The sequence below is a fragment of the Aethalodelphis obliquidens genome, unplaced genomic scaffold (genome assembly GCF_003676395.1).
Source record: "Aethalodelphis obliquidens isolate GAN/ISIS:26980383/991018 unplaced genomic scaffold, ASM367639v1 scaffold45, whole genome shotgun sequence".
Lineage (NCBI taxonomy): Eukaryota > Metazoa > Chordata > Mammalia > Artiodactyla > Delphinidae > Aethalodelphis > Aethalodelphis obliquidens.
The window spans coordinates 15,707,782-15,731,130 of NW_020837989.1; the positions used below are offsets into that span (position 1 = coordinate 15,707,782).

Genomic DNA, 23,349 nt, shown 5'->3' on the forward strand with positions numbered 1-23,349 from the left:
TTGCTAACCACAGCGAAAAATCCTCTGCCTCAAAATTCCCGTTTGGGAAAGGGACCAAACGCATTTCCTTTGATTATTCAAATCTACATCCTGTTCTCTGATTTGATTGACTTCACATGTGGATGGTAATGGGTCTATGCCTTGGCTTCCTCATCCTCAATAAGGATGAAAGTTTTTAGGTTGTTTAAGAGCATCAATAAATAATAATAGCAGTAGCAGCAACTAACATTTACCGAACATCACTCTATGCCCGACTCTGTGCTAAGCTCTTTATACATACATACATATATATCATATCTCAATCTTCATGTCAATTAGCTCATGTTGGTCCCCTGCTTAAAACTCTCCAATGACTCCCCTTGATATTAAAATAAAATGTAAACTCCTTGCCTCTGCAGTCAAGGCCCTACAGGAATATAATTTCTGCTGTCTTATCTAAAACGGCCTCTCCCCTCAGTCAGCTCCAGCAGCATCAACCTTCTTTCTGCAGCTCACAGACACCAAGCTTGTTCCTACCTCATGGCCTTTGTACCAGCTAGCCCTTCTGCCTGAAGTGCTCATCCCCAGATCCCCGCATGGCTGCCTCCTGCTGGTCACGTGGGTCTCAGCTCAGTCACTACCTCCCTGACTCCCCTACACCCCTCACCCCATTGCTCCATCACTGCACCGTTTTACTGCTGCCGTAGCATGTATCACTATCCGAAACTATCTTAATTTTTTGTTAGCTCCACTATTATCTGTCTCCCCTAACTAGAACATACATTCCATGAGAGCAAAGTCCCATCTATCTTGTTCAGTCTTGAATTCTCAGTGCCCAGAACAGAGCCTAGTACACTTCAGGCTTTCCACAAACATTTCTCAAGTAAAAAAAAAAAATGGGTGACAGACACTGTGCAATAAGAGCTACTATACTTATGCCATTTTGTAGATGAAGGACCTGAGGTCTAGTGACATTGGGTGACATGCCCAAGGTCACAGAGGCAGAGGGTAAATAGAGGAGAAGAGTGACAATCGTAACCAGGCCTAGCTGCTCCAGGACTCGTGCTCTTAATCACTACACAAACTGAGATTCATCCCATGAATCCTGTCATGTATCCTCCCCACTACTACCCCCATATTCATTCTTTTTTTCCCAAAGAAATGCTAAATTTAAAAAAAAATTATTTAATTAATTTATTTTTGGCTGCGTTGGGCCTTCCATGCTGCGCGCGGGCTTTCTCTAGTTGCGGCGAGCGGGGGCTACTCTTCGTTGAGGTGCACAGGCCTTTCATTGCGGTGGCCTCTCCTGTTGCGGAACACGGGCTCTAGGCACGTGGGCTTCAGTAGTTGTGGCACGCGGGCCTCAGCAGTTGTGGCTTGCGGGTTCTAGAGTGCAGGCTCAGTAGTTGCGACGCACGGGCCTAGTTGCTCCACGGCATGTGGGATCTCCCCGGACCAGGGCTGGAACCCGTGTCCTCTGCATTGGCAGATGGACTCTTAACCACTGTGCCACCAGGGAAGCCCCCCATATTCATTCTTTACATTGAACCTGGCCCAAGAGCTAGGCAGCAAGGAGGCATTGAATAAAGCAGTGCAGAGAGTATGAACTGGTACAACCGCTTTGGATGACTGTTTGGAAATACTAACACTGACCCAGTCCTCAGTTTATATCCACAGATATATTAATATGTGTTCAACCAAAAGCCATGTACAAGAATGTTCACAGAAGCAGCATTCTTAAAACCAAATGCTTGGAGCAATGTAAATGTCCATCGAGCAGAATGAATAAACACATTGTAGGGACTTCCCTGGTGGTCCAGTGGTTAAGACTCCACACTTCCAATGCAGGGGGTGTGGGTTTGATCTCTGGTTGGGGAACTAAGATTCCCACATGCTGGATGGCACGGCCAAAACATTTTAAAAAATTAAAAAATAAACACATTGTAGTATAGTCATAAAATGGAATGTTATACAGCAACAAAAAAGAAAGTACAACTACATGCAACATGGCTGAATCTCACCAAGAAGAAGTATCTACGGTATAATTCCCTTTAAAGAAAGATTTTTAAAAATAGACTATGTTAATCTATGTTGCTAAAAGTCAAAATAGTGACTACCCTTGTGGGTGGAGGTGGGGCACGGTGGTGGTTTGGGATGGGAAGAGCATGAGTGGGGCTTCCCGAATTGGGTAATGTTTGGTTTCTTGACCTGGACACTAGTTCTACCGTTGTGTTCAGTTCATGAAAATTCATTCAGTTCTATACTTCTAATTTGTACACTTTTATGTTGTAAAACAATATATTTATGTTGAATCATATGAAATGCCACTTTGTCCATGAAAAGTCGCTGCATATTAGCAACTTCACATGGCCCAACTAAAATGTTATACTTCAATGAGAGGATTACTTAAGAAAAAATAAATCCTACCCAGTTGAATTGCTTCGTATTATATGTGGCTCTGAAAAAACTAGTTATGAGAAAGAGCCTGTGCCTTCCAAGTGTTCTTTGGCAGGTGGTAAACAGGCCCAGGATGGTAGTAAATTCTTCCCCAGGGCCTGAGGCTGGTGCACGTGGTCGTGTACCCCGGAGTCTGGAGTCCAGCCAGCCCTGGTGTAGTGCAAGTCAGCTGGAGGAGGCCTGAATGTCCTCGAGCAGAGATGAGCCTCTCCACCTCAGGCCCAAGGTGTCAGTGGTCCTGGAACACACCAGGTCACACCTGCCCTGCTCTTTGCACTCACTGTGGCCTCCTTCCTAAACACTTGCAAGGTTCCCATTCCTCAGCCTTCAGACTTCCTAGAGAGGCTCTTCCTGACCTCCCAATCACTGTCACATCCCTTTATTATCCCCTTCATGGATTTGACCGACATCTGAATTTATGTTATTATTTGGGTGTTTACTTTTTATTATTTGCTTCCCTCATTGGACTAATGAGAGGTATATGAGAGCAGGAGATTCCTATAACTTGTTCACTGTTGTACCCTCACGGCCTGGGATGGTGCCTAGTACCTAGAAGCTGCTTAAATATTGGCTGAATGAAATCAGCCAATGAATGACTGACCAAATGAAATGGCATGAATGGAGGCCAGGGGAGAAAGGGTGGCCCAAATCACAAGTCAAGTCAGAAAGAAGCACGCAACCCCCCATCCCTCTCATGGAACGTGAAAGCCAAGTTCAGCCTCCAGAAAATTGCTGACCCCTCCAGAGTCCACATATCCCTTCCTTATCCCTGTGCTTCTCTCAGGGTCCCCATTCTGCTGTACGAAGGACACAGACACTTATGAGGTATTTACTGAACCACCCTATGGAGTAGAATTATCATGCCCATTAAATATATAATATCGAGAGTCTAAAGGATCAGTAACTCACCTGAGATCCATCAGCAATTAAGTGGCAGTTCTTTGGGCAAAGTCTAAATATGTCCACTCCCAAAGTCATAGCTCACCAATCACTGCATCAGCTGAGTTTTCAAGATTACCAGGGAATTTCTGTGATTTGCAAGCAAGGACCAAAAGAGCTCCTCTTGATCTTTTATTTTTTTCTCCTTCTTCTCTTCCTACTGCTCTCAGTGGTTGCTCTGGATTTAGCTCCCACATCTGAAATGAGCAGTGTGCTTCATTTGATGTGAACTAGTGCAAATTTGAACTGTGCCACTTAAATACCTTCATAAAAACCTTGATTCAGTAGCCAAAACTGAAACAATGCAAATCTGACTTTATAGTCACACCTATGAGGAAACCACTCTGGACTATGTGAGGTCTTCAGGAAAGCTTCTTTTGCATAACCTTCCACGGCCCTGTTCAGCAAAGTGTGAAAACCAAGGGTCTTGGAGGAAGAATGGGGGAAGAGGAAGCTAGTGACCTGTATTATTGTAACCAAACTAAAATCCTCAAAATTTCCCTATTACACAGAGCAATTAGAGGAACCTCAAAACTCGCTGTGCACTTGGCTCTCAGCTAGATCACTTGAAAAATATCTTGCCCTTTAGGGCTCATGATAATCCCCTGAAGCAGATACTATGACTATCGCCCTTTTTACAATAGAGATCTGAAGAGATTAAGAATTATGTAAAGTCACCAAGTGTTTAACAACCGCCCCTCCCAAGACTGATACAAGAGAATCATCATTCCCAGCTTTATATCAAACTATCTGCTACCACTGAAATCCAAGCATCTAAAATCAACTCTTTGGTGAACTATTTAAGATACCCAGTCACACCGTTAAAAATATAACTTTTATCCTGCAAAAACTGTACTAGTTAAAGCCTCAATGACAGCACAGTATGACTGTTTGAACTGTTTCTTGATAAAGAAAACTTTGTTTGCATTTGAGAGTGTTTTCCACTTTCTGAAGTTTTGACGCGCACAGATAAATAGGCTTCTCTTAAAATTCTAACTTATTCCCATTCATCAAAATGGCTGGGTATGTTGAATAATCATCGAAACGTGTATTCAGCACCTAGACGCTGTTCCAAGGGCTTTAATGTGCATTATTCTATTCAAGGTCCACTCAGACCTTTTTGCTAAGTACTACTATTAGTTTTCATATGACAGAGGAGGAAACTGAGGCACATTCAGTTTGGGTAACTTGTCCAAGGCTGTGGAGCTTGTAAAGGTGAGATTGAACCCCAGCAGTCTGCGGTCAGTGTTTGTACATCTGTCTTTCAAGTCCTCCAGGCTCCAAAGCTGAAAGCCAGAAAGCCTAGGGGCTACTGCCAGAACAGAGTTCTAACCTCGGGGGTGACACATCGCCCTGGCTATCTTCGCTTGCACTAGCACTCCCCAAGGTTCCTTCTGCCACCCCTTTGCCTGGCTGAGTCTGCATTCTGCAGATGCGAAATGCAGGGAAACTTCTCCAGGGCCCCCAGGCTGTGGCCCCTCCTTTGCTCTCCTGTACTCTCTAATGCACCACTGATGTTAACTGTAATTAAATCATTCTTGGAAACAAATAAATCATTATTTGTTTAACATCTCTCTCTCCCCTCCTGACTATATAAACAGTAGCAGTTCCAGAGTTTCCTTATAGGTAGGGGCAGGTCATTTACTTGTACTGGGGGGGCTTGGTTTCAGTGCTTCCTATTTGATAGAAGGGTGAGAAAGGTCAATTGAATACAGAAATAAATGAGGGTGCTGATGAAGATTATACGTGACACCATGGTGTCACCACTGACTGTAAGCTCTATATGGACAAAAATAGCATCTATCACTGTAAACCCAATACCTGGCACCGTGCCTGATGCATAGGAGGTGTATAATAATGTTTTGTGGAATTAGTAAATAATGAAAACAGAGCCTGTGACTTCTTATCTGAAAAGGAGGGAAGATAAGACCCAGAGCACAGCTTTTTAAAGCTACATGACATATGAAAACAGGCCGAGCACAGGAATGGCACACAGTAAATGCTCCGTAAATGTCTGCCACTGAATTAGAATTCCTGCCTCTCCTCACTCCCACTGCACTCAGCTCCCAGCTTGATAAGAGGGCAAAGCCCAGAACCGAAGCCACTGGACTCCCCTGTACACGATCTGGTAGGGGTGAAGACGGTGATAGGGTGAAACGACTATAATTAGCACGGGCGGGAATGCAGGGCTGTTAGGGTCCGCCTCCAGCAGAAGAGTTATACCTGGGGAAGAGACAGGGCAGCTTTGGAATGAACAAAGTCACAGGAAGTAGGAAAAAAAAAAAAAAAATCCAGCACAGGCCTACCAGCCACTCAATCCAAAGAATGAAGGTGGTACCGTTAAACTGTGAAGGCACAAATGCTTTGCATTCCCCACCATCTTTCACTCTGTCCCCTCTCCCCCAACCTCTGGCCCCTGGGCTGCAGACAGGATTAAAACACAAACAACCAGAGGGTGTCGGCCACAGAGATGCCTCCCCACAGGCACCTTCACATCAGCCTTTCCTCATGCAGACGCTTCCCAACCTGTCCCCTCATCCTCCTTCAGGTCACGTCTTCCCAGTCTCCAAGTCTCAACTCATAACCACAGCCCCCTGTCAGAAAGAGACCCCCTGGTGCCCAAATTAAAATCAGGTCCTTCGCAGCTCTCCCCATACCCTCAGATCCTGCTTCCATCTCCCTCCTAGCACTTATCATAGACTCAAATTGCATAGTCTGTCTTCCCCCCAAATTGTGAGCTTCACTAGGGCAGGGAGGGCTGTCTGTCTCTCACCACCAAGGCCTCAGAGTCAGGGCAGGCCCCAGGGCAGAATATATGAATGACTGACTGGATGGATGGATTTCTCATAACAGTTACCCCCAAACCTCTCCTCTCTTTAGGTTCCAAGGAAGAGTGGAATATGGTCCCCAGTGCCCTCCCAGACACCGAGTCACAGTCTGCTCAGGCATCAGAGACTCCTCCCAGCTCAGGATGGGGGGCTCCTTCATGGAGCCCCACCAGAGCTGGGGTCTCCTCACTTCTCCTTCAGGAAAGCTGAGAACAGACCAGGAATGGAAGGAACACTGTCTCTTGGCTAATTCCTCTAATTAAGGACACAGGACAGCCACCCCCTACCTCATCTTGATTTTCTTCCATAGTTTAGAAAGGATTTCCTTATTCCCATCCTTTTACTTGTTCCAGCAAGGCCCATGAGCAACCACTGGCTGGAAAATCACTGCTCCAACTTTCCTTGTTTAACATGCTGAAGTGACTTGCAAGAAACAAGTTTTTAGGCTTGTGATATGAAGATGGGGTGGTAGCAAAGTAGAAAGATCCGGGTTGCAAAGATCTAGAAAATCAGCACCACCATTTATTAGATCTTTCATTTATCAGGTGCAGGACCCTTGGCCTCAATTTCTACATCTGACAAATAGGAATAATGATATTGAGCTTGGATGCCTGTAAAGGGAAGACCTGAACAACTGTAAAATACTCTATTGTCCTAGTAAAGAGTTTTTCTCTTGGCATTAAGTAAGGTCTTGGCCCTGAAAGGAAGACTGAGCTTTCGTAGGGGGAGAGCCTGCTCTGCCCCCAGGAGCTGAGTAAGGAAATCACACTGCAAAGGTGCGTTTGGGTAGCGAGAAGCCATTTTAGCCTGGACTTGGTGACCTTGGGTTCTGGTCTGGGTTTGCAAAATGTCTCTCCCTCTGCCTGTCTCCAGAGCGCCAGCACCAGCCCCAGCCCCAGATCCAGCCCAAGGCCAGACCTCTGGCCTGGGCTGGAAGCCTTTCATCGGCTCCCTTGACAACAGCCAAGCACAGATCTATGGTGGCGTAGGAAGAAAAAACCTGCCTCACAACCTCCCCGTGAAGCGAAAACACCATCAAGACAAACCTTACAGGGGATTCAGACCCTGGCCCAGCTCTTATCCCCGCATCAAAGCCACCCCCTACTCCGGACTCCCCGGAGGCTACAGCCTCCTTCGTTCCTGGGCGGAGCTGGGCCTGCTGCGAGGGCTCCCCGCCTTCCCAGAGTCAGGCCTAATGGCGGGGGCTTTTCTTTTCACAGCCCAGGGTTGATGCGCTCCCCCCGCCCCCGCCGCCCCATCATTAACTGCAAAGAAAAGATCCCGGCCATTTCCATTTCCTCTGCGGCTCAAGAGCTCTGTTGTTATTTAATCCCGTGGCCACCCCGGCAGCATCCTCGGCGCGGACGGCTCCACCCATCCACCTGGCCAATTCTCGGCCGCTCCCGCTTCCCCGGAGGGGCGCAAGTAGGGGTGGCTGGGGAGAGGCGCCTACAGCAGCAAAGGGCTGTGGCCTTCGGAGGACACAGGGTCCTCAGGCCCGCGTCCCGTGAGGGCTGGGAAACGCACGGAGAGGGGAGCACTAGCCAGGGCAGCTGAGGGCGGGCGGACGCCGGAGCACTGCGGACATTACCCTGGAGTGGGGGGGAAGGGGGCGCTGCCAGGCGAGAGCCAGGTCTCTAGCTGAGTAGCCAGTATCACCCTGGGGGGTACTAGAGCCGGAAGAGGCCTCGGCCCAGTCGCTGTCCACACCCAAGAAATGGGGGGAGGGGTGGTCTGCGCTTACTCAAGGGAGACTCAGCGTCAGGAACCAGATTCACTCAGCAATCCCCACTCCGCCCTTCTTTGACATGGACGTTTGACATTTTCTTAATTTTTGGTAAACGCAGCTTCAAGACCCCTCGCCCCCCGACGCCCCTAGTCTAGAGAAAGAGAAGGCCCTCAGCAGGGGTCTTCCCGTTCCCCCGCCCTCCCGACTGCCTGCGGCGGGTAGAAATCCCTAGATCTAGGTGTGTCCTCCCCCACCCAGCTCTCAGCCCAGGATCCTGAGGCCGCAGTGCCCCCCCGCCCCCCAGCAACACTGACGGTTCCAGCCCAGGCCCGCAGTGGCGTGAAGGTGGCCTTTACCTCCTCTCGCAGGCTGGGAGGGGGTACAGCCCGCGCAGCTGAGCCAGCTGCAGCAGTCGCCGCCGCCCTCCATTCATAAAGGAAAAAAAAAAAAAAAAAAGGCAACAACAACCTCCACCCCTCTTTGTAAAAGAACGACGGCCCCTGGAGGAGCGAGAGCCAGCCCCAGCAATCACGGGTTAAGTTCTTTTCCGGCCCCCCATTCATAAAAAAAGGAGCGCGGCGCATGCGCGCGCGGGGTCTCTTGTGCCCACCCATTCATAGAATCGCGAACTGCGCGCGTGCGCACAGGAGCTCCCTTCCCTCCCATTCATAAAAAAGCCATTTTCCCAGGCAGTGGTTGCAACATCGCCGCGGAGGCAGCGAGAGGGGCTGACAGCGCGGTGCTGGCGCTGAGCAGCGCAGGGAGCAGTGCCGGTTCCTCCGGCCGGCGTCTGTGAGGACAGCGGCGTCAGACCCACTTGGGTTCGGGAATTCACACAGAGGTGGAGCAATGCTTGTGACTCTGTGGCTCCTCAAAGTAAGTCCCCGACCGGCTTCGGGATGTGAAGCTGCCCCTCTCTGAGTCGCGACGCGACTCCCCCTCAGGCTGGGGCAAATGGTGCGCTATTTCTAGGCGCGCCTCAGTGTTCCTTCCCTCTCCCTGCGTCTCCTGGAGCCGCTGCGGTGCGCCGCAGCTCCCTGACGCCCTCGGGTGGGCCGGCAAGGCGCCGGGGGTGTTCACAGCTTGGCACCGGCGTTCCCGACCCCCGGGCACTGCCAAGCACAGCTTCCCCACTCTCCACGACTCGGAAGCTCCGTGCGTGTCCCGGGAGTTTGCTTCTGGCCTGGCCTTTTTCCCCCTGCCACCACCGGCCTCGGGCGCTGTAACAGGCGGCTCTAGGCTCCGTCAGGAGCCACCTCTTGGGTCCGGCGGGCGCCCTCGCCCTGGGCGGCTCGCCCACCCCGGGCTCGCTGCCCACGGTGCCAGCTCTGCCGTAGATCTCCCCAGCCCGCCGCAGCGGCCTATGCTCGACGTAGGTTTTTCTTTCCCCTTCGGAGCCGTGAGGGACTGGGTTTTCTTCCCTTCTGCCTCCCCCTCGATGGTCAGAGCGGGGCTGGCCGGGACTGGGCATTTCTGCTCTCTCTCTCTCTTTGGCGAGGCGGTTCCTTGCCGTCTGACCTTTGCTCTGCTGCCGCATTTTATGCTGTGCAGCTGCCTTGCAGTTGCGTTTTTCTTCCCCGGCCTCTGCAGGGCCCGAGGCTCCTCGGCCTCCTCGTGCCTCCCTATCTCCGGGCACCGAGCTGTGCCAGGTCCCGGGGCCCCCGGGCCGCGCTGGGGCTGTGGTAGGGGCTGAAGGTGCGTTTCCATAACGCCGGGCGTGTGGGAGCGGGAGGAAGAGGCTGCGTGCGTAGGAGAGATAAGGCTCCCGCTTTCTCTCCTTCCTTCTTGGTGGTACCAGGCTTGACATCACCGAGAAGAGAGAAGGATAGAGACGGTACGTTCTGAAAATTCTGAATCGCCAAGCCTATGGGGGCAATGAAGGGGGGTAAGGGCAAATTTGGTCAGCCAGGACAGCTGGAGCTTGGCTCCATCACTGGGACCAGGGCTTTGCCCAGTTTCCCCTTCATACAGACGATCAAAAAGCATTTAGACAGTAGCTGCTCTTGTGCAAGAAGACGGTTTCTCAATTTTCTTTGATTGGGGGCTGGGGGTTGTGGGCAGAGGAGGCAGGAGAGGCGGAAAATGGTTGCATGGCTTGATGGGCTGAGCGATGGACGGGAGAAGCGAACTGGGCTGGAGGGGCTGGATGGTGGGCAGAGGGAAGAGCTGCTGGCTGCCTCTTGTACCGGCTGCTGGATGGGTATCCATATTGCCAGGCCTGGATGAGGGCAGAAGGCTGCCTTCTGGCTCATCAAGGCTCAGAGACCACTTCCCCCACCCCAACCCCAGCATGATTCGCGATGAAAGGAAGGTTGTGGGTTCGGTGGGGCGCCCAGACCCAGTGTGAACCCCCTCTTTCCTGCTTCCAAACCAGTGGCATGATTCTCTCCAGTTTGGGGAGGGGTGAGAGCAAGTGCATCTCTGTCTGGTTAGCTGACCAAGACTCTCCAGTCTCTCTGAGCCTCTTGGGGGATACAAAGCTGGCAGGTGAAGGCCCAGAGCGTTTAGGAAATGTGGGTTTATCAATCTCTTAATAAGCACTGTCTGGCCTGAGGCCCTACCCAATATTGCACTGGTGATTTCACAATGTTTAGCGTTCCGCCGGATCTTCATACTAATGGAGCATAAACATCTGAAAGTTTCAGTTTTTCCCTTAGTGTGTGGGTGTGGGGAGGACTAGGAAAGGGAGGGCAGCCATTGACAATGCCCCCCACACCTACCTCTCTCTCTCTCCCCACCCCCCCGCCCCCAGCGCTCTCTTTCTCCCTCTCTCTTTTCTCTGTCTCCTTCTCTCTCTTTCGGCAGAAGGGTGGGAAAGAAGTTGTAGATGTGTCCAGTGTGAAATCAAATTTTCTGTCTTTCCTAGCCCTTGGGAGGGTCCTCACTTGCCAGAAGGCTCCAGACGAATTCTAATATGAGCAGTGCACATCCTGACCAACTGAGCTGCGTGGCCAATACTGGGTAGGGGGCATTTTGGTGGCAGATTTCTAAAATCTCCTTGATGGACAAATGTTGGTCAGCTTGATGAGGAAGACTTTAAAGATGTCTCTTGGTTATCTTCCTTCGTAGATTCTGAACTCTAGAGTAAGTGCTCTCCTGCTCATTCCCATGACCTTTACCAAATTACTCTCTGAAATGGCAACATCTCCTTAAAGCTTTGGTAGGGTGAAGTGGGCAGAGACTGATCACATGGAATAGTATGATTCCCGGTTAAAGCAGGGCAGAGGCTGGGGGCATTTGGAGCTCACAGATGTCATTTTTGTTTTCATCCTTCCAGAATAGGTGGAGAGATGGGCTCTTTGGAACTCCACCCCCCCACTCTGGTAAACCTGACATTGCCTCTGCCCAGAGGTTTGGCTGACTTGAAAAACAAATGAAGGCAGCCTTTCAGTGCAGAATTTGAAAGTCAGTGATTTTAAAACTAAGGGAGGAAAAAACACCCATTAACACCTCCAGAAATGTCCCTGAGGTGTGTTGCTCTGGGGTTTAATACTTTGGTATCACCAAAGTATAAATCCTTTGTGTGGGATTCTGTTCCAATGTCTAATGCTATTAGTCCCTTCATGTGACATCTTCCGGCCCCCACGAGTATTTTTCTTTCCCCGGTCTGTCCTCTTGGGTAGGGCCCGGGTGATGGTACCGGGAGGCTTATTAGAGAGGAGCCCCTTCTCTTCAGAGAAGAAGGTCAGTGTTCTTAGAAAGTTACGGCTTTCAATGTGGTTCTGCATCCAGAGTTGTCTGTCATCTGAGCCCTACTGAGGTGGAAGTTCCCTTGTGAGGAAAGCCTCTGGATCTAGGGATAGAATAAAAAATTTTGGATTTAGGATGTCGACATGGCAAGAGTGGAGAAGGTTCCATCTCACGGTCAACTTGGATCTACCTGACAGAGGGGAAAGCAATGACTCATTGGAATATATTTTTACTCTCTCAAAAGAGCCAAAGGAAGAAGGTGATGAAGGGCAACATAACCGAAGACTGTATTACCTCTTCCAGACCAAGGTAGGGGCTGGGTCAAAGCAGATGAGGGGCTAGGAAATGTGCTAAGCTTGGCCCTTAGTCTCCCCATCTGCAGAGCGGGGAGAAGAAACTCCTCCCGAGGGGCCAGGGCCAGCTGAGCAGCTAGCAAGTGTGTAGGGCTGGGGCTGTGCCCCTTGTTACTACTGGGTGCCTAGTAAGGAGGGCTTGGTTGTAAGGGAGCCCCTTCCTCCACAGGAGATGTGGGGTGCTGTGTGATGTAAGAGGCGAAGGATGCTTAGCTCTCGAGGGGGCCTGGGGCCACCCTGCAGATCCGGACAGCTGACAAGGCTGGGGATGTATCCGGGACATGTGGCTGGGTTTAAGAGGCTCCACCGTTCAGCTGTGATCATGATTGTTCTTTCCAAGGACAGTCGGTGGAGGAAGCAAGGGCACCGGGGAGGGAGCACAGATGTGCTGGATCTCACGGAGGAGGGAAGGGGCCCTTCTGGGGCAGGTGGCCATTTGCAGAAAAGTGGTTTCCCTTGTCTCTTTCTGGTTGGGGGGAAGGAGGAGTCATTTCCTGCCCCATCCCAGGAGTAAGCTAACGTCTATTATTGTAAGTCCAATTCTTAGTGGACAAATAAAATGATCTTGGTGTCAGTGAGACGGGGGGTCCTCCTCTGGGGTTTAGATTTCTGGTGCCCCATCCCAAACTTCCATGTGGGCCAGTGATTCCCCAACTGTACCAGTAGTTAACAGACTTCTAGCCCCATTCTTTTCTCACTCTTGACTTCTAATCCCTCTTTAAGGGGATCTGAGCAGACAACAATTCAGAGGGGAATACATCGAAGCCAGAATCTGTAGCCGGTTAGAATAGCCCAGAGCCAAGTACAGCAAGACCTCTCCCACTCACCCTAGCACCGGGGCTTTGGAGCTCAGCTGGTTGTGGAAAAAGAAGAGAAAAGGGTTGGGAACTGATAACTGGGGATGGGACAACGTGAGGAAAAGCAGCTGCTTTTGTGATCTCTGACAGGTTGTGGCCAGAGGTCAGCTCCTTAGTGCTAGTGGTGGGTGGCAGGGAGGAACAAGGTTTCTCAGGCAAATCCAGCTGCCTAAATGCTTTACTTGCAGCAGAGATTGTCTCCCTCAGTGGGGTGTAGGGAAGGCAAGTCCCTGGCTTCCCTCATCCCCCTTCCCCCCCTTTAAAAAGTCTTTTTGAAGCAATAAGTCATTATTTAGTTGGAGCTTAATGAACTAAACTGGAGTGTTGTCCCAAAGAACCCAAGCGAGAGTGGTAGATAGTGGTGGGCGGGCTCTCGTGAAGCCTTGAGACCTTTTTCTCTGAACTGTTAAAGGCTTGAACAGCCTTCCCTGAAGGCACCTGCTGGGACTGAATGGGCCAGTGCAGAAACTACCCTTTCATTCAGAGCCCCTTGCCATTTGGCATTAGCTGACCTGTAGTTTTCAAAGTACAGCTGTCAGGTTTTCCTAATATTTCCCAACTCCTCTCCCTGGGATAAGTCCAGGGGAAGGGGTGGATGGGTGGAACAGACATTTAACATGCCTCTTGATTCTTTCCAGCCAGCCTGCATTGAGCTGTCTGCCGCCTTGATGCTCAGCCCCTCCCCACAGGTACACATGCAATGTCAGGCTCACAGACGAAGCCGCAAATACAGGACAGTGTGCTCTGGGCTTTTCGATATCCTGCTGATTCAGTATCCTAGGATTCTCTTCTTCTGCCTTCCTTTTGCCCTAGCTCCTCCTTCCCTTCCCCACAGACCTGGACCAGGAAGCCGCATCCATGAACGTGCCCTAGGGACCCTTAAGTTCAACTTTATAGGTGGGAGGAGACGGGATTCCCGCCCACTCTAGGCTTTCCTTTTAGGGACTGCTTTGTGGTGAGATCCTACAAATGAGGCCCATTCAACCTTAAGAAAAATGAAAATGAAAACTGTTAGAAAAATGGGGGTGTGTGAGGTGACACAAGGGATGCCAAAGAAAATGGAAGTGAAGATGTCTTGCGCTCTGACCCTTCCTTTAATGACAGATTTCAACCCCCCAGCCTCTGCTTTCCACACTGAAAATTCCCCTAACTGGGGGCCAGTCTGATGTCAGCCCTGTCTGGCTTCATTTCCAGACTGGTTGGGTAAGAACCCGAAGATGGCCCAATGAGGTTCCCTGAGGGCTGGTGGCAGACCTGGGAGACTGGCGGAGTTCATGGCTATAAGAGAGAAGGGTGCTTCTGTGCCCTTCCATGAATACCCAGGAGTTATTGCAAGTCAGGGTCTCAGGGCTGAAGTTGCAGCCTCTGGAGCCTCTGCTGCCTGGATTCGAATCCTGCCCCGACCACTTGCCTGCTCTATGACCCTTTGTTCTTCCTCTGCAAAATGGGTATTATCCTCCAAGGGGATGGTGAGGATTGAAGGAGAAAATCATTGAGGATTTAGCACTGAGCTTGACACCAAGAAATGTTTCATAAATGCTTGCTGCTCCCCTATTTTTTTTTTTTTTTTTTTTTTGCGGTACTCGGGCCTCTCACTGTTGCTGTCTCTCCCGTTGCGGAGCACAGGCTCTGGACGCGCAGGCTCAGCGGCCATGGCTCACGGGCCCAGCCGCTCCACGGCACGTGGGATCTTCCCGGACTGGGGCACGAACCCATGTCCCCTGCATCGGCAGGCGGACTCTCAACCACTGCGCCACCAGGGAAGCCCTCCCCTAATTATTAATTATTATTATTAGAAGGTTGGAACGGAGGTAAAAGTTTCCCTTCCTCGTGCTAATCCATAAGGCTGCCATCGAAAATTCGATAGAGGTGCGTCTCTGGCTAAGTGGACTGCTGGCTTTGTTTCTCTGTCCACAGTCTTCCAAATTGGCCATCAGTCTCCCAGCCTAAATGAGGCAAAGCCTCCTCTCTCCTATTTGTATTATAAATCTCTTCCTTCCTTGCCGGGGAAGCAGAGGACATATTAAACTGCACTTAAGTTCGGCAGCGTTGCTCAGACTGGAGGGTGGGTGTGTCCCAGTGAGCAGGGATCAATCTTCTAAGCGGACTTGGGGGGGCGGGGTTTGAGACACCGTCTAGCTGTGTTGAGGGGTTATCAAACAGGCTATCGGGAGGTTGTTTTTCTTGTCAGCCAAATGAATTCCACCCTCCTGTGGAGGGTCCCGGCTAATTGGGAGGTGAGGCCGTGAAGCCTGAGAAGGTTGGAGTGGTACAGCTCTGAGCCCCTGGTGGCCGGAAGGCATCTTCCGTCAGGGTCGTGATAGGGAAGATGCATTTTAGAATATGCCTGCTGGAGCCATCTTGGATGCAGCGTGTCCCAAGAGAGCTGAGTCATCGTGGACTGAGCTCCCACCCCCATGTCTGGCCCTGAGTGCAGGCCCAGATGTTGACAGCTGCCTCTGGAGAGTGATGGGAGCCTGCTAATGCCAATATCCCCATCGCCTGCAGGCGCTGCGCCCACCCTGGCTTCCTGGTGGGACTTTTCCATGGGACTTTTTCCATGAATCTGCCTTGTGATTCCAGGGCCTATTAAAATCCCCAAGCACTGCCCATGCCTTTTATTTCCTCCATAGAAAGTGTGCCCGTTCTTATAGAACCCCAGGAATAGAACCAGGGGAAGGAGAGTGGATAGACTGTATAGGGGAGGGGGAGTACCCACAGCATGGCCAGTCCCAATCCTAGTCCTAAGAGGCAAAAAGCCCAACTACATGGGGCAATACAACCTTCACACCACCACCGACATTCTGTTGGCAGGACCCTGAGCTTCTGGAATGAGGGAATCGCGTTGTCTTTGTCCTGCTTGGGGGGTTCTGGCTGAGGCACCTCTTGGCTGGCGCCAGAGTCGTCTCCTGTGCCTCTGTCAGCATTTTCCATTCTTCTGCCTAGTCACACCTTTTCCTCCAGGCAAAGGTCTGGGACCCGTGGCTCCTAACCTTCTCTTGACCCCAAACCCACTTATTCTAGAAGCAAGGCTTTGGATTGCCTGCAAAGAATAAAGTGGGCTGAGGTAGCATCCCCTGAAGTTCTGCCCCATGGCCAACTTGATCCTTGGAAAAACTCCTCTCTCTGAATGCTTAACTAACATCCCCCCGCATCCAGCCCTGACCCCGGGATCCCCAAAGCAGGCTGCCTTGGCAGATGACTGTTTCTTGGTGGCAGACCTGCCAGACACTTAAGTCTAACTCTGCCACGGGGAAGTCTCTTCTTTGAAGACGATGCTCTCCTGACATGTGGAGGGAACACAGAGGCAGGAGGCAGGCTACCTCTAGGCAGACATCCTCTGAGTTGGGAGAAACTATGCACAGAAATCTCTCTTAAGTAGATAGGACTGTGGGAGCAAAGCCCTTGTTCATGAGCCCATAGTTCATGGCTTTGCGAAGGGGAAGTATCAGTTGACTGAGCAATGAACCTTGCAGAAAAGACTTAATGCTTTTTTCCTTGCAGTATACAGATGAGAACCTTGTGGGTAAGCTCCCTTTCATCCACTTCATGAACTTCGCATCTAGACCTAGCTCTTTATTTCAGACAGGCTGGAAAGCATCTAAAGAGGCCCTTCCCCAATTTAACCATTTCTGATCAAACTGTTGTTTCCAAGCAGGGGAAGTATAATACAGAGTTGCCCTGAATGCCTTTTTTTTCTCTCTTCATTCTTTACTATAGAGACATTGATAAGTATGGATGTGTCACTCGGGGCAGGTGTCATTCTCCTGTGATTGGAATACTGGGATGACCAGCTGTGTGTCCCAAGTCTGGAGGGATACAGGGTTAGAACTGGAAGTGGAAACCTATCCACATCCCCTTCTTAAGCATCACCTTTGAGGCAAGGTGAACCTAGTAACGGAGGTACAGGGTCAGCTCTCCAAATCAGAACATCATTAGCGTCTTGAAAAAGCATTTACCGAAACCCCATCCCGTAGCACGTTAATCCAATGGTCTTCCCCCCCCGCCAAAGGTGGTTATCTTTCCCTTTTATCCGAACCCTGGCTATCTGTTGTGTCCCCCACTCCCAAGCCCGGTGGAATCTTCCCAGAGTCTAATCTTTCTCTGGGATTCCAAATCGTGCCCCCTTGGGCAGGGGTCTTGGCCTCTGTTGCTATTTCTTTAAATTGATCTCCAGCCGAATTCTGAATGTAAAGGTCAGCAGGCGAGGAAATGGCACTTTAATAGAAAACAATGTGCACTTTCTAAATTTGAACCAAGCCGTTTCCGCTCTTTGATTTAAGTGACTTCCTGGGGTTCCGTGTCAGGCACTGCAGTTGAATCTCTGGCCGGATTCCAACTTAAAATTGCACTCTCTCGGTGAAATTAGAAACTGATCCAGGGTTGGCTTAGCTATTCTAGTAAATAGCATTTAGGCTGAATATTCAGCTCAGCACTTGGCAATGGGTGATGTGAGTGCCCCTCGGGAGGATTTCCCATCCAAGTTGTCAGAGGTGCACCTACCCAGGCGTTATTAGCCACTAGATGTTGCTGCTCTCAGAAGTAGTGGTAATAAGTTAATATCCTGGATGTGCAGGCATCAGATACAGCTCTTCCTTCTCTTGTGATTATCTGAAATAAAGGCTTTTGTTTATCCAGCTGATAAACGACATGGGAGCATACAGGGACTGTCTGTCATGGTCCCCACATCCTCAGCATGCAGCACATCGCTTGGTACTTAATACTCGTGCTTATTAGTGCTCAGGAAATCTAAACTGTTGCTCTCTGGGATGGTGATAAATTAGAGTATGTGCTGTGTGTCAGGCAAAATGCTAGGTCCTAGATATGCATTTTCTCATTTAGTCCTCACAAGAACCCATTTTACAGATGAAAATACTAAGGCATAGAGGTTCAAGAACCTCATTCACAGCAACGCTGCTAGGCAGAGGTGAGAATTTGAACTTGGATCTGATTCCAGAGCCTGTGTTTATAACTGCTAAGCTGTATCTGTCTTAAATCAGGAGCATGTTTCATGGGGGTTATAAGAATGAACTCGGACGGCACAGCTTTGAGCCCTAGTTCTGCTCCTGATGGTTTTGTGTGACTGTGGACACGTTACTTTGAACATTAGTTTCCTGTAACTAGAAAAGGGATAATAATAGTAGTTACATTTTAGGTTTATTGTGAAGAGTCAATGACGTAATAAATATGGTGCTTAGAAGAGTCCCTGGCACATAGTAAGTACTAAATAAGTTATTTCTGCCACTTACTATTGTTGTTGTTGCTGTCATTGTTAATCATCTAAGCCATAATGCTGGAGAGTCCACCAGAGGAATTCCAGTTCCCATTTCATTTGGGCTCCCAAGGACCTGACGGGGGTGGGGGTGGTGGGGGGTGTTAACAGGCCACATACTGATGTCTGGAATCCATTCTCTCTTCCGCCCCCGACTCCAGGGCCCCTAGAAGCCTGCTTCTCTACACAGCCCAGGACCTCTGGCCCCATGGAGCCCCCGATCCCACAGAGCGTCCCCTTGACTCCCAGCTCAGTCATGGTCCAGCCCCTTCTGGACAGCCGTATGGCCCACGGCCGGCTCCAGCACCCCCTCACCATTCTCCCCATCGACCAGATGAAGACCAGCCACGTGGAGAACGACTACATCGACAATCCTGGCCTGGCACCCCCCACCGGCCCCAAGCGGACCCGGGGTGCAGCCCCAGAGCTGGCCCTGACACCTGCCCGCTGTGACCAGGACATCACCCACCACTGGATCTCCTTCAGCGGGCGCCCCAGCTCTGTGAGCAGCAGCAGCAGTACGTCTTCTGACCAGCGCCTCTTAGACCACATGGCCCCCCCGCCCGTGGCTGACCAGGCCTCCCCGAGGGCCGTGCGCATCCAGCCCAAGGCCATCCACTGCAAGCCACTGGACCTCAAGGGCCCGGCCGTCCCCCCAGAGCTGGACAAGCACTTCTTGCTGTGCGAGGCCTGCGGGAAGTGTAAGTGCAAGGAGTGTGCGTCCCCCCGGACGTTGCCCTCCTGCTGGGTCTGCAACCAGGAGTGCCTGTGCTCCGCCCAGACGCTGGTCAACTATAGCACCTGCATGTGCCTGGTGCAGGGCGTCTTCTACCACTGCACCAACGAGGACGATGAGGGCTCCTGCGCCGACCACCCCTGCTCCTGCTCGCGCTCAAACTGCTGCGCCCGCTGGTCCTTCATGGGCGCCCTCTCCCTGGTGCTGCCCTGCCTGCTCTGCTACCTGCCCGCCACCGGCTGCGTGAAGCTGGCCCAGCGCGGCTATGACCGCCTGCGCCGCCCCGGATGCCGCTGCAAGCACACGAACAGCGTCATCTGCAAGGCAGCCGCTGGGGACGCCAAGGCCAGCAGACCCGACAAGCCTTTCTGACACCTGGGGTCAAGTCCCGGCGCTTCCCCCTGGAAACTTGGTTCCCTTCTCACACCTGAGAGGGGACCACCACAGTGAGGCCAGAGGTTTTAGCATCCTCAGGCTGACCCTGCCAGTCTGCCCACTCCCTACCCCCAGCTTCTGAAGAAACAGAGACCACAATCGCCCATCCTTCTCTTCCCCAAAAGGATGAAGAAGCACTTTGGGGTTTTTTTTTTTTTTTTCAGGGTCCTGGAACTTGTGTGAAACAGATAGTGGCAGGGGCGTGGTGTGGTTTGGGGGCGATTTTTCTTTTTCAGAAGATGGAACACAGATGTGGACACATATCCGGAAGTTGCAGCTGCTTGAATGCCTTCCCAGCCCTCCTCCTCCCTCCCTCTCTCCCCGCTCTTTTGCATTCTCTCTGGCTGCCTGGGAGGAATCGGTAACTGAGCGGCCAGGGGACCTTGGAAGAAGACCCTTGGAGTTTTACCGTCTATACCTTCTTCTCCCAGCCTCTACCCTGGTTTGCCCCGACATCTTGGGGAAGGTGTAGACCCTGGCGATCCCTGTTGTATATACTTGGGAGCCCCCTCGTTCCTCGCTCTGCCCGGAGCCACGGATGGATCTAGGAACCACTGCACAGTACCTTTTCTCCCTTCCAGCTTCCTCACTAACTCTTGGGGGTGTTCCACTCATAACACCGTCCTTCGGCTCTTACTGGGTCACAGACTCACCCGCCCGCTACGTGTCCCAAGTTCTCTCTACCCAGATCTTTTCCAGAAACTTTATGGGTAGAGAAGGCCAGGGCGGCAAATTCGAGACCAAATAGCATTTTGCCAATGAGTCTGAGGCTGTGGTCTCTGGATCCAGTCATTATGTTTTTATAGAAGCATTAAACCAGATGCTAACGGTGTTTTAAGAAATAACAGTAAAACACTTGCTTCCTTTTGGGCCACCCCCAGGAAGGGCTGATTTCAAAATCTGGGGGGCGAGCAACCTCAAGGAACACCATCCCCCTCCCCACCAAGAAGAGGATTTTAACAGCAAAGAAGAGAGGCGGCACCTCCCATTGGCAGAGTGAGAGTTGAGGCGAGCTGGGTGTAGGTTTCTTCTCTCTTGATTCTGCTGCTTGCTGTCATAGCCTTTTGTGTACAGTGTCTGTATCTTTAATGTAAATAGACAGATGATGAAAAAAGAGTCTATTTTAGTGTTAGGAAGCCCTGGCGGGGGGGTCAGAAGAATGCGGGTGGGGGAAAGATTCTCCAGGGGCTTCTTGGGATTGAGCCCTGCTTCTGTGCGTGGCTACAATGAGCCCCTCCCAACAGCCCCCAAAGACGTAGCAACTCTTTCTCTCAAGGTGCTAAAGGACAGAAAGTGCAGCTCGTCCGGTGGGTAGGTACTTGTTGCATGCAAAAGCTGTAGTGTGTCCAGTCCTTCCTCCCTAGCTATCGTGCGGGGTTTTCGCTTAGTGTGGTATTTTGTGCCTCCCTCTCTTTCCCCCCATGAGAGGAAGTAGCCTGGGTCAGAAAAGCTACCCCAGGTGATATCGGAAGTGCACTAGGCACAGCGTTTGTGGCATTTCCAGTTTGTTCTGTAGGAACAGAACAGCCTCCAGGAAGGAGGCAAGGAGGCAGGTAGCTGCGATGGTCATGCACCCAGTGCTTCTCAAGGACTTTTTTTTTTTTTTTTTTCCTTCTTGAAGACTAGTAGTAACATCTTATGATTTAGAATAAGTTAATTGTAACCGTAGGTATTTATTGACTGGTGGAAAGGAGGGGAGGGTCTTATTATTTTAGGCTTTATTTATATAACATATGCTGGCTTGTAAAAGGCAAATATGAAATACTGCATCTGCGTTTCCTAAGGCTGATTCCTGTAGCTCCCTTTGCCACAGTCGTGATGGATGTGTGGATGTTCTCGCACAAATCAGAGGGGATGGTAGAAGAAACACATTCAGCCAACCACATATCCTAATTGAATGTATCAGATGTGTACTGAAGGGACTGGAGATGTTTTCTCAGAACAGGTGTGCAGAGGTTACCCCAAAAAAGAGGGCACACGTCCTCGCTTGGTGAGACCTCAGAACTTTTCCCAAAGCCCCTCCCTCAAATGTCTCCATGGGAAACTTGACCCAGTGGCAAGTTGCACTTTGGTGATCTTTGGAGTTCTACACGCACATTCTGTGGAGAATTGACTTACATAAGCTGTGTGCGCGCGCACACACACACACACACACACACACACACACACACACACACATACACACATACACACATATACCCCTACCCCACCGTCTCTATCTACATAGACCCTGTTACCTGGCAAACAGCCTCCTGAACCCTGACTTTTTGTGTATATAGTTATAAACATGGATTTTTCTGGGTTTTGGCTTTCTCTTTTCCCTTTCCCCTGTTTTGGCTTGTTCTTTTTGGTTTGCATCTAGCCTGCTAGATGGACGTCTGCAGAACTCTGTCCTGTGTGCTCAGCTTCGGTTCACCCAGCTTTGTTGCATAGCTATCCCTCAGCATGTTTTCCTTGGCAAAAAGAAAAAATAAAACCGGCTTGCCCGTGGCCCCCGGGGGCCAGTCAAGGGCCACTGAGGGACCAAGCTCTCAGTAACACGACCCATTTCTGTGGCTGCTTCTGGCTGGTTGCGTGTCCTGTCACCAGTGGCCTGCTTGGCTGGATTATGCCTCGTGTTGACCTTTTTTTGAAGAGTGCCAGCTGCTTCCCACTTCTGTTCAACCGGGGTGGCTGGTGGTTCTGCCTGGAACCGGGGGTGGGATCCACAAACCTGGGTCCAGGATGCTTGTCCTAAGGGGCCGAGGCTGCTTCCCCTCAAGGGTGGGTTTGTGAAGGCCCAACACCCCAGCCGGCACCCTGGGAACTGGGTCTAGGAGAGCCCAGCCCTCGCAGGTAGACGGGGTACAACCAAGGCTTCTGAAGGTCCCTGGCTGGGAGGAGTCAAGACCAGTCCCTGCTATTGATACGGGCCCTTCACAGCTGATCGAGATGGAAGACCATCACGTGATGCGCCCGGTTCTTTACGTGTTCTGGAGTCTGCGTGCGTCCCTGTTGGGCATCGAGCGAGGCCCAGTTAGATTATGGAGTCCAAATGTGGAAAGTGTGGGCTGGGACCAGCATCCACATCCCGTCACCTTCACGGTCTCTGTGCTGCCCCAGGGGATGTCCGGTGGGGTGTAGGCAGCACAACTTGACACGGCGCAAGTCACCAGGGCATCCCGCAAGCTTCACTGACCTTCTGGTTCATGCCTTCGGTAAGCATTTTCATGCCCTCTGCTTACTGTGACAGGTGACGACAAATCTTGCGCTGCCATGTTTTGCTGTGGGTAACTGTGTGGTGTCTTATCCTGCTTTCTCTTCTCACTGCCCCACGGTTTGGTTTCATGTTACAAACAGAAAAGCTGTTCAAGGGTCCCACCCTGGCACATTTTCCCTCTTCACTGTAACCCCTTCTCACCCCACATCAAAAGTTACCACAGAAGGTTTCCTTTGTATAGAATATTTATTTTGAAGCTCTATTTTAATAGTATTTATTTTAGAAAGTCTACTATTGTAAGAGTTCTTCTGTTTGTGAAGAAAAAGCAAGTTAAAAACTGAATGTACTGATCTAGAAAATATATATAAATATATATTGTTAAATATACACGGGACTGCCGTTTGTCTGTGTGTCTGTGTGTTCACACTCCCAACATCTTCACCCAGCAAGGTGGCACGTTTGTCAAAGAACAAATGGAAGAGAGTTAGCCAAGCTCTGGCAGACAAAGAGGCAGAGGGAGAGGGCTCCTGGCCCTTGTCCTTCCTCTAGGATGACCTGAGAGTCGGTGGAGGAAAGCTTCACTCTCTTATGAAGCTGAATGCTGCCAGGTGCTAAGTCCTCCGGCAAGCCCTCCCCTACACGAGGGTGCATTGATAACAGATGGACAGCAAAACTGGGAAGTGGGAGAGGTTCATCTGACCTGCCCAGTTGACAAAAATTCTGCAACTCCTTTTAGCCTTGGCGCCCCCGAGCAGATTTTCACGTACCTACACCTACAGGCTTATGGAAGGCAAACACAAAAGCCCTTGGCATCTTCCTTATTTTCACTAGATTGGTGCATATTGCACAAACCCGTCCCCTCTGACCTCTAAAGA

At 50.8% G+C, this 23,349-nt stretch overlaps 1 protein-coding gene across 4 annotated transcripts; it reads left to right on the top strand.

Annotated features, from left to right (window-relative positions):
- The first annotated feature begins 8,623 nt into the window (after positions 1-8,623).
- Positions 8,624-22,846, top strand: SPRY4 (sprouty RTK signaling antagonist 4). 4 transcript variants are annotated; one of them, XM_027081752.1, is made up of 3 exons: positions 8,624-8,808; positions 11,867-11,931; positions 18,266-22,846. In XM_027081752.1, the coding sequence occupies exon 3, from the start codon at positions 18,313-18,315 to the stop codon at positions 19,210-19,212; it is 900 nt and encodes a 299-aa protein (XP_026937553.1). In that variant the 5' UTR covers positions 8,624-8,808; positions 11,867-11,931; positions 18,266-18,312; the 3' UTR covers positions 19,213-22,846. The 4 variants fall into 4 exon arrangements, with proteins under 4 accessions (XP_026937553.1, XP_026937551.1, XP_026937552.1 ...); XM_027081750.1 differs by lacking the exon at positions 11,867-11,931 and having other exon boundaries at positions 18,266-20,149; XM_027081751.1 differs by lacking the exon at positions 8,624-8,808 and having other exon boundaries at positions 8,839-11,931.
- The last annotated feature ends 503 nt before the right edge of the window (positions 22,847-23,349 follow it).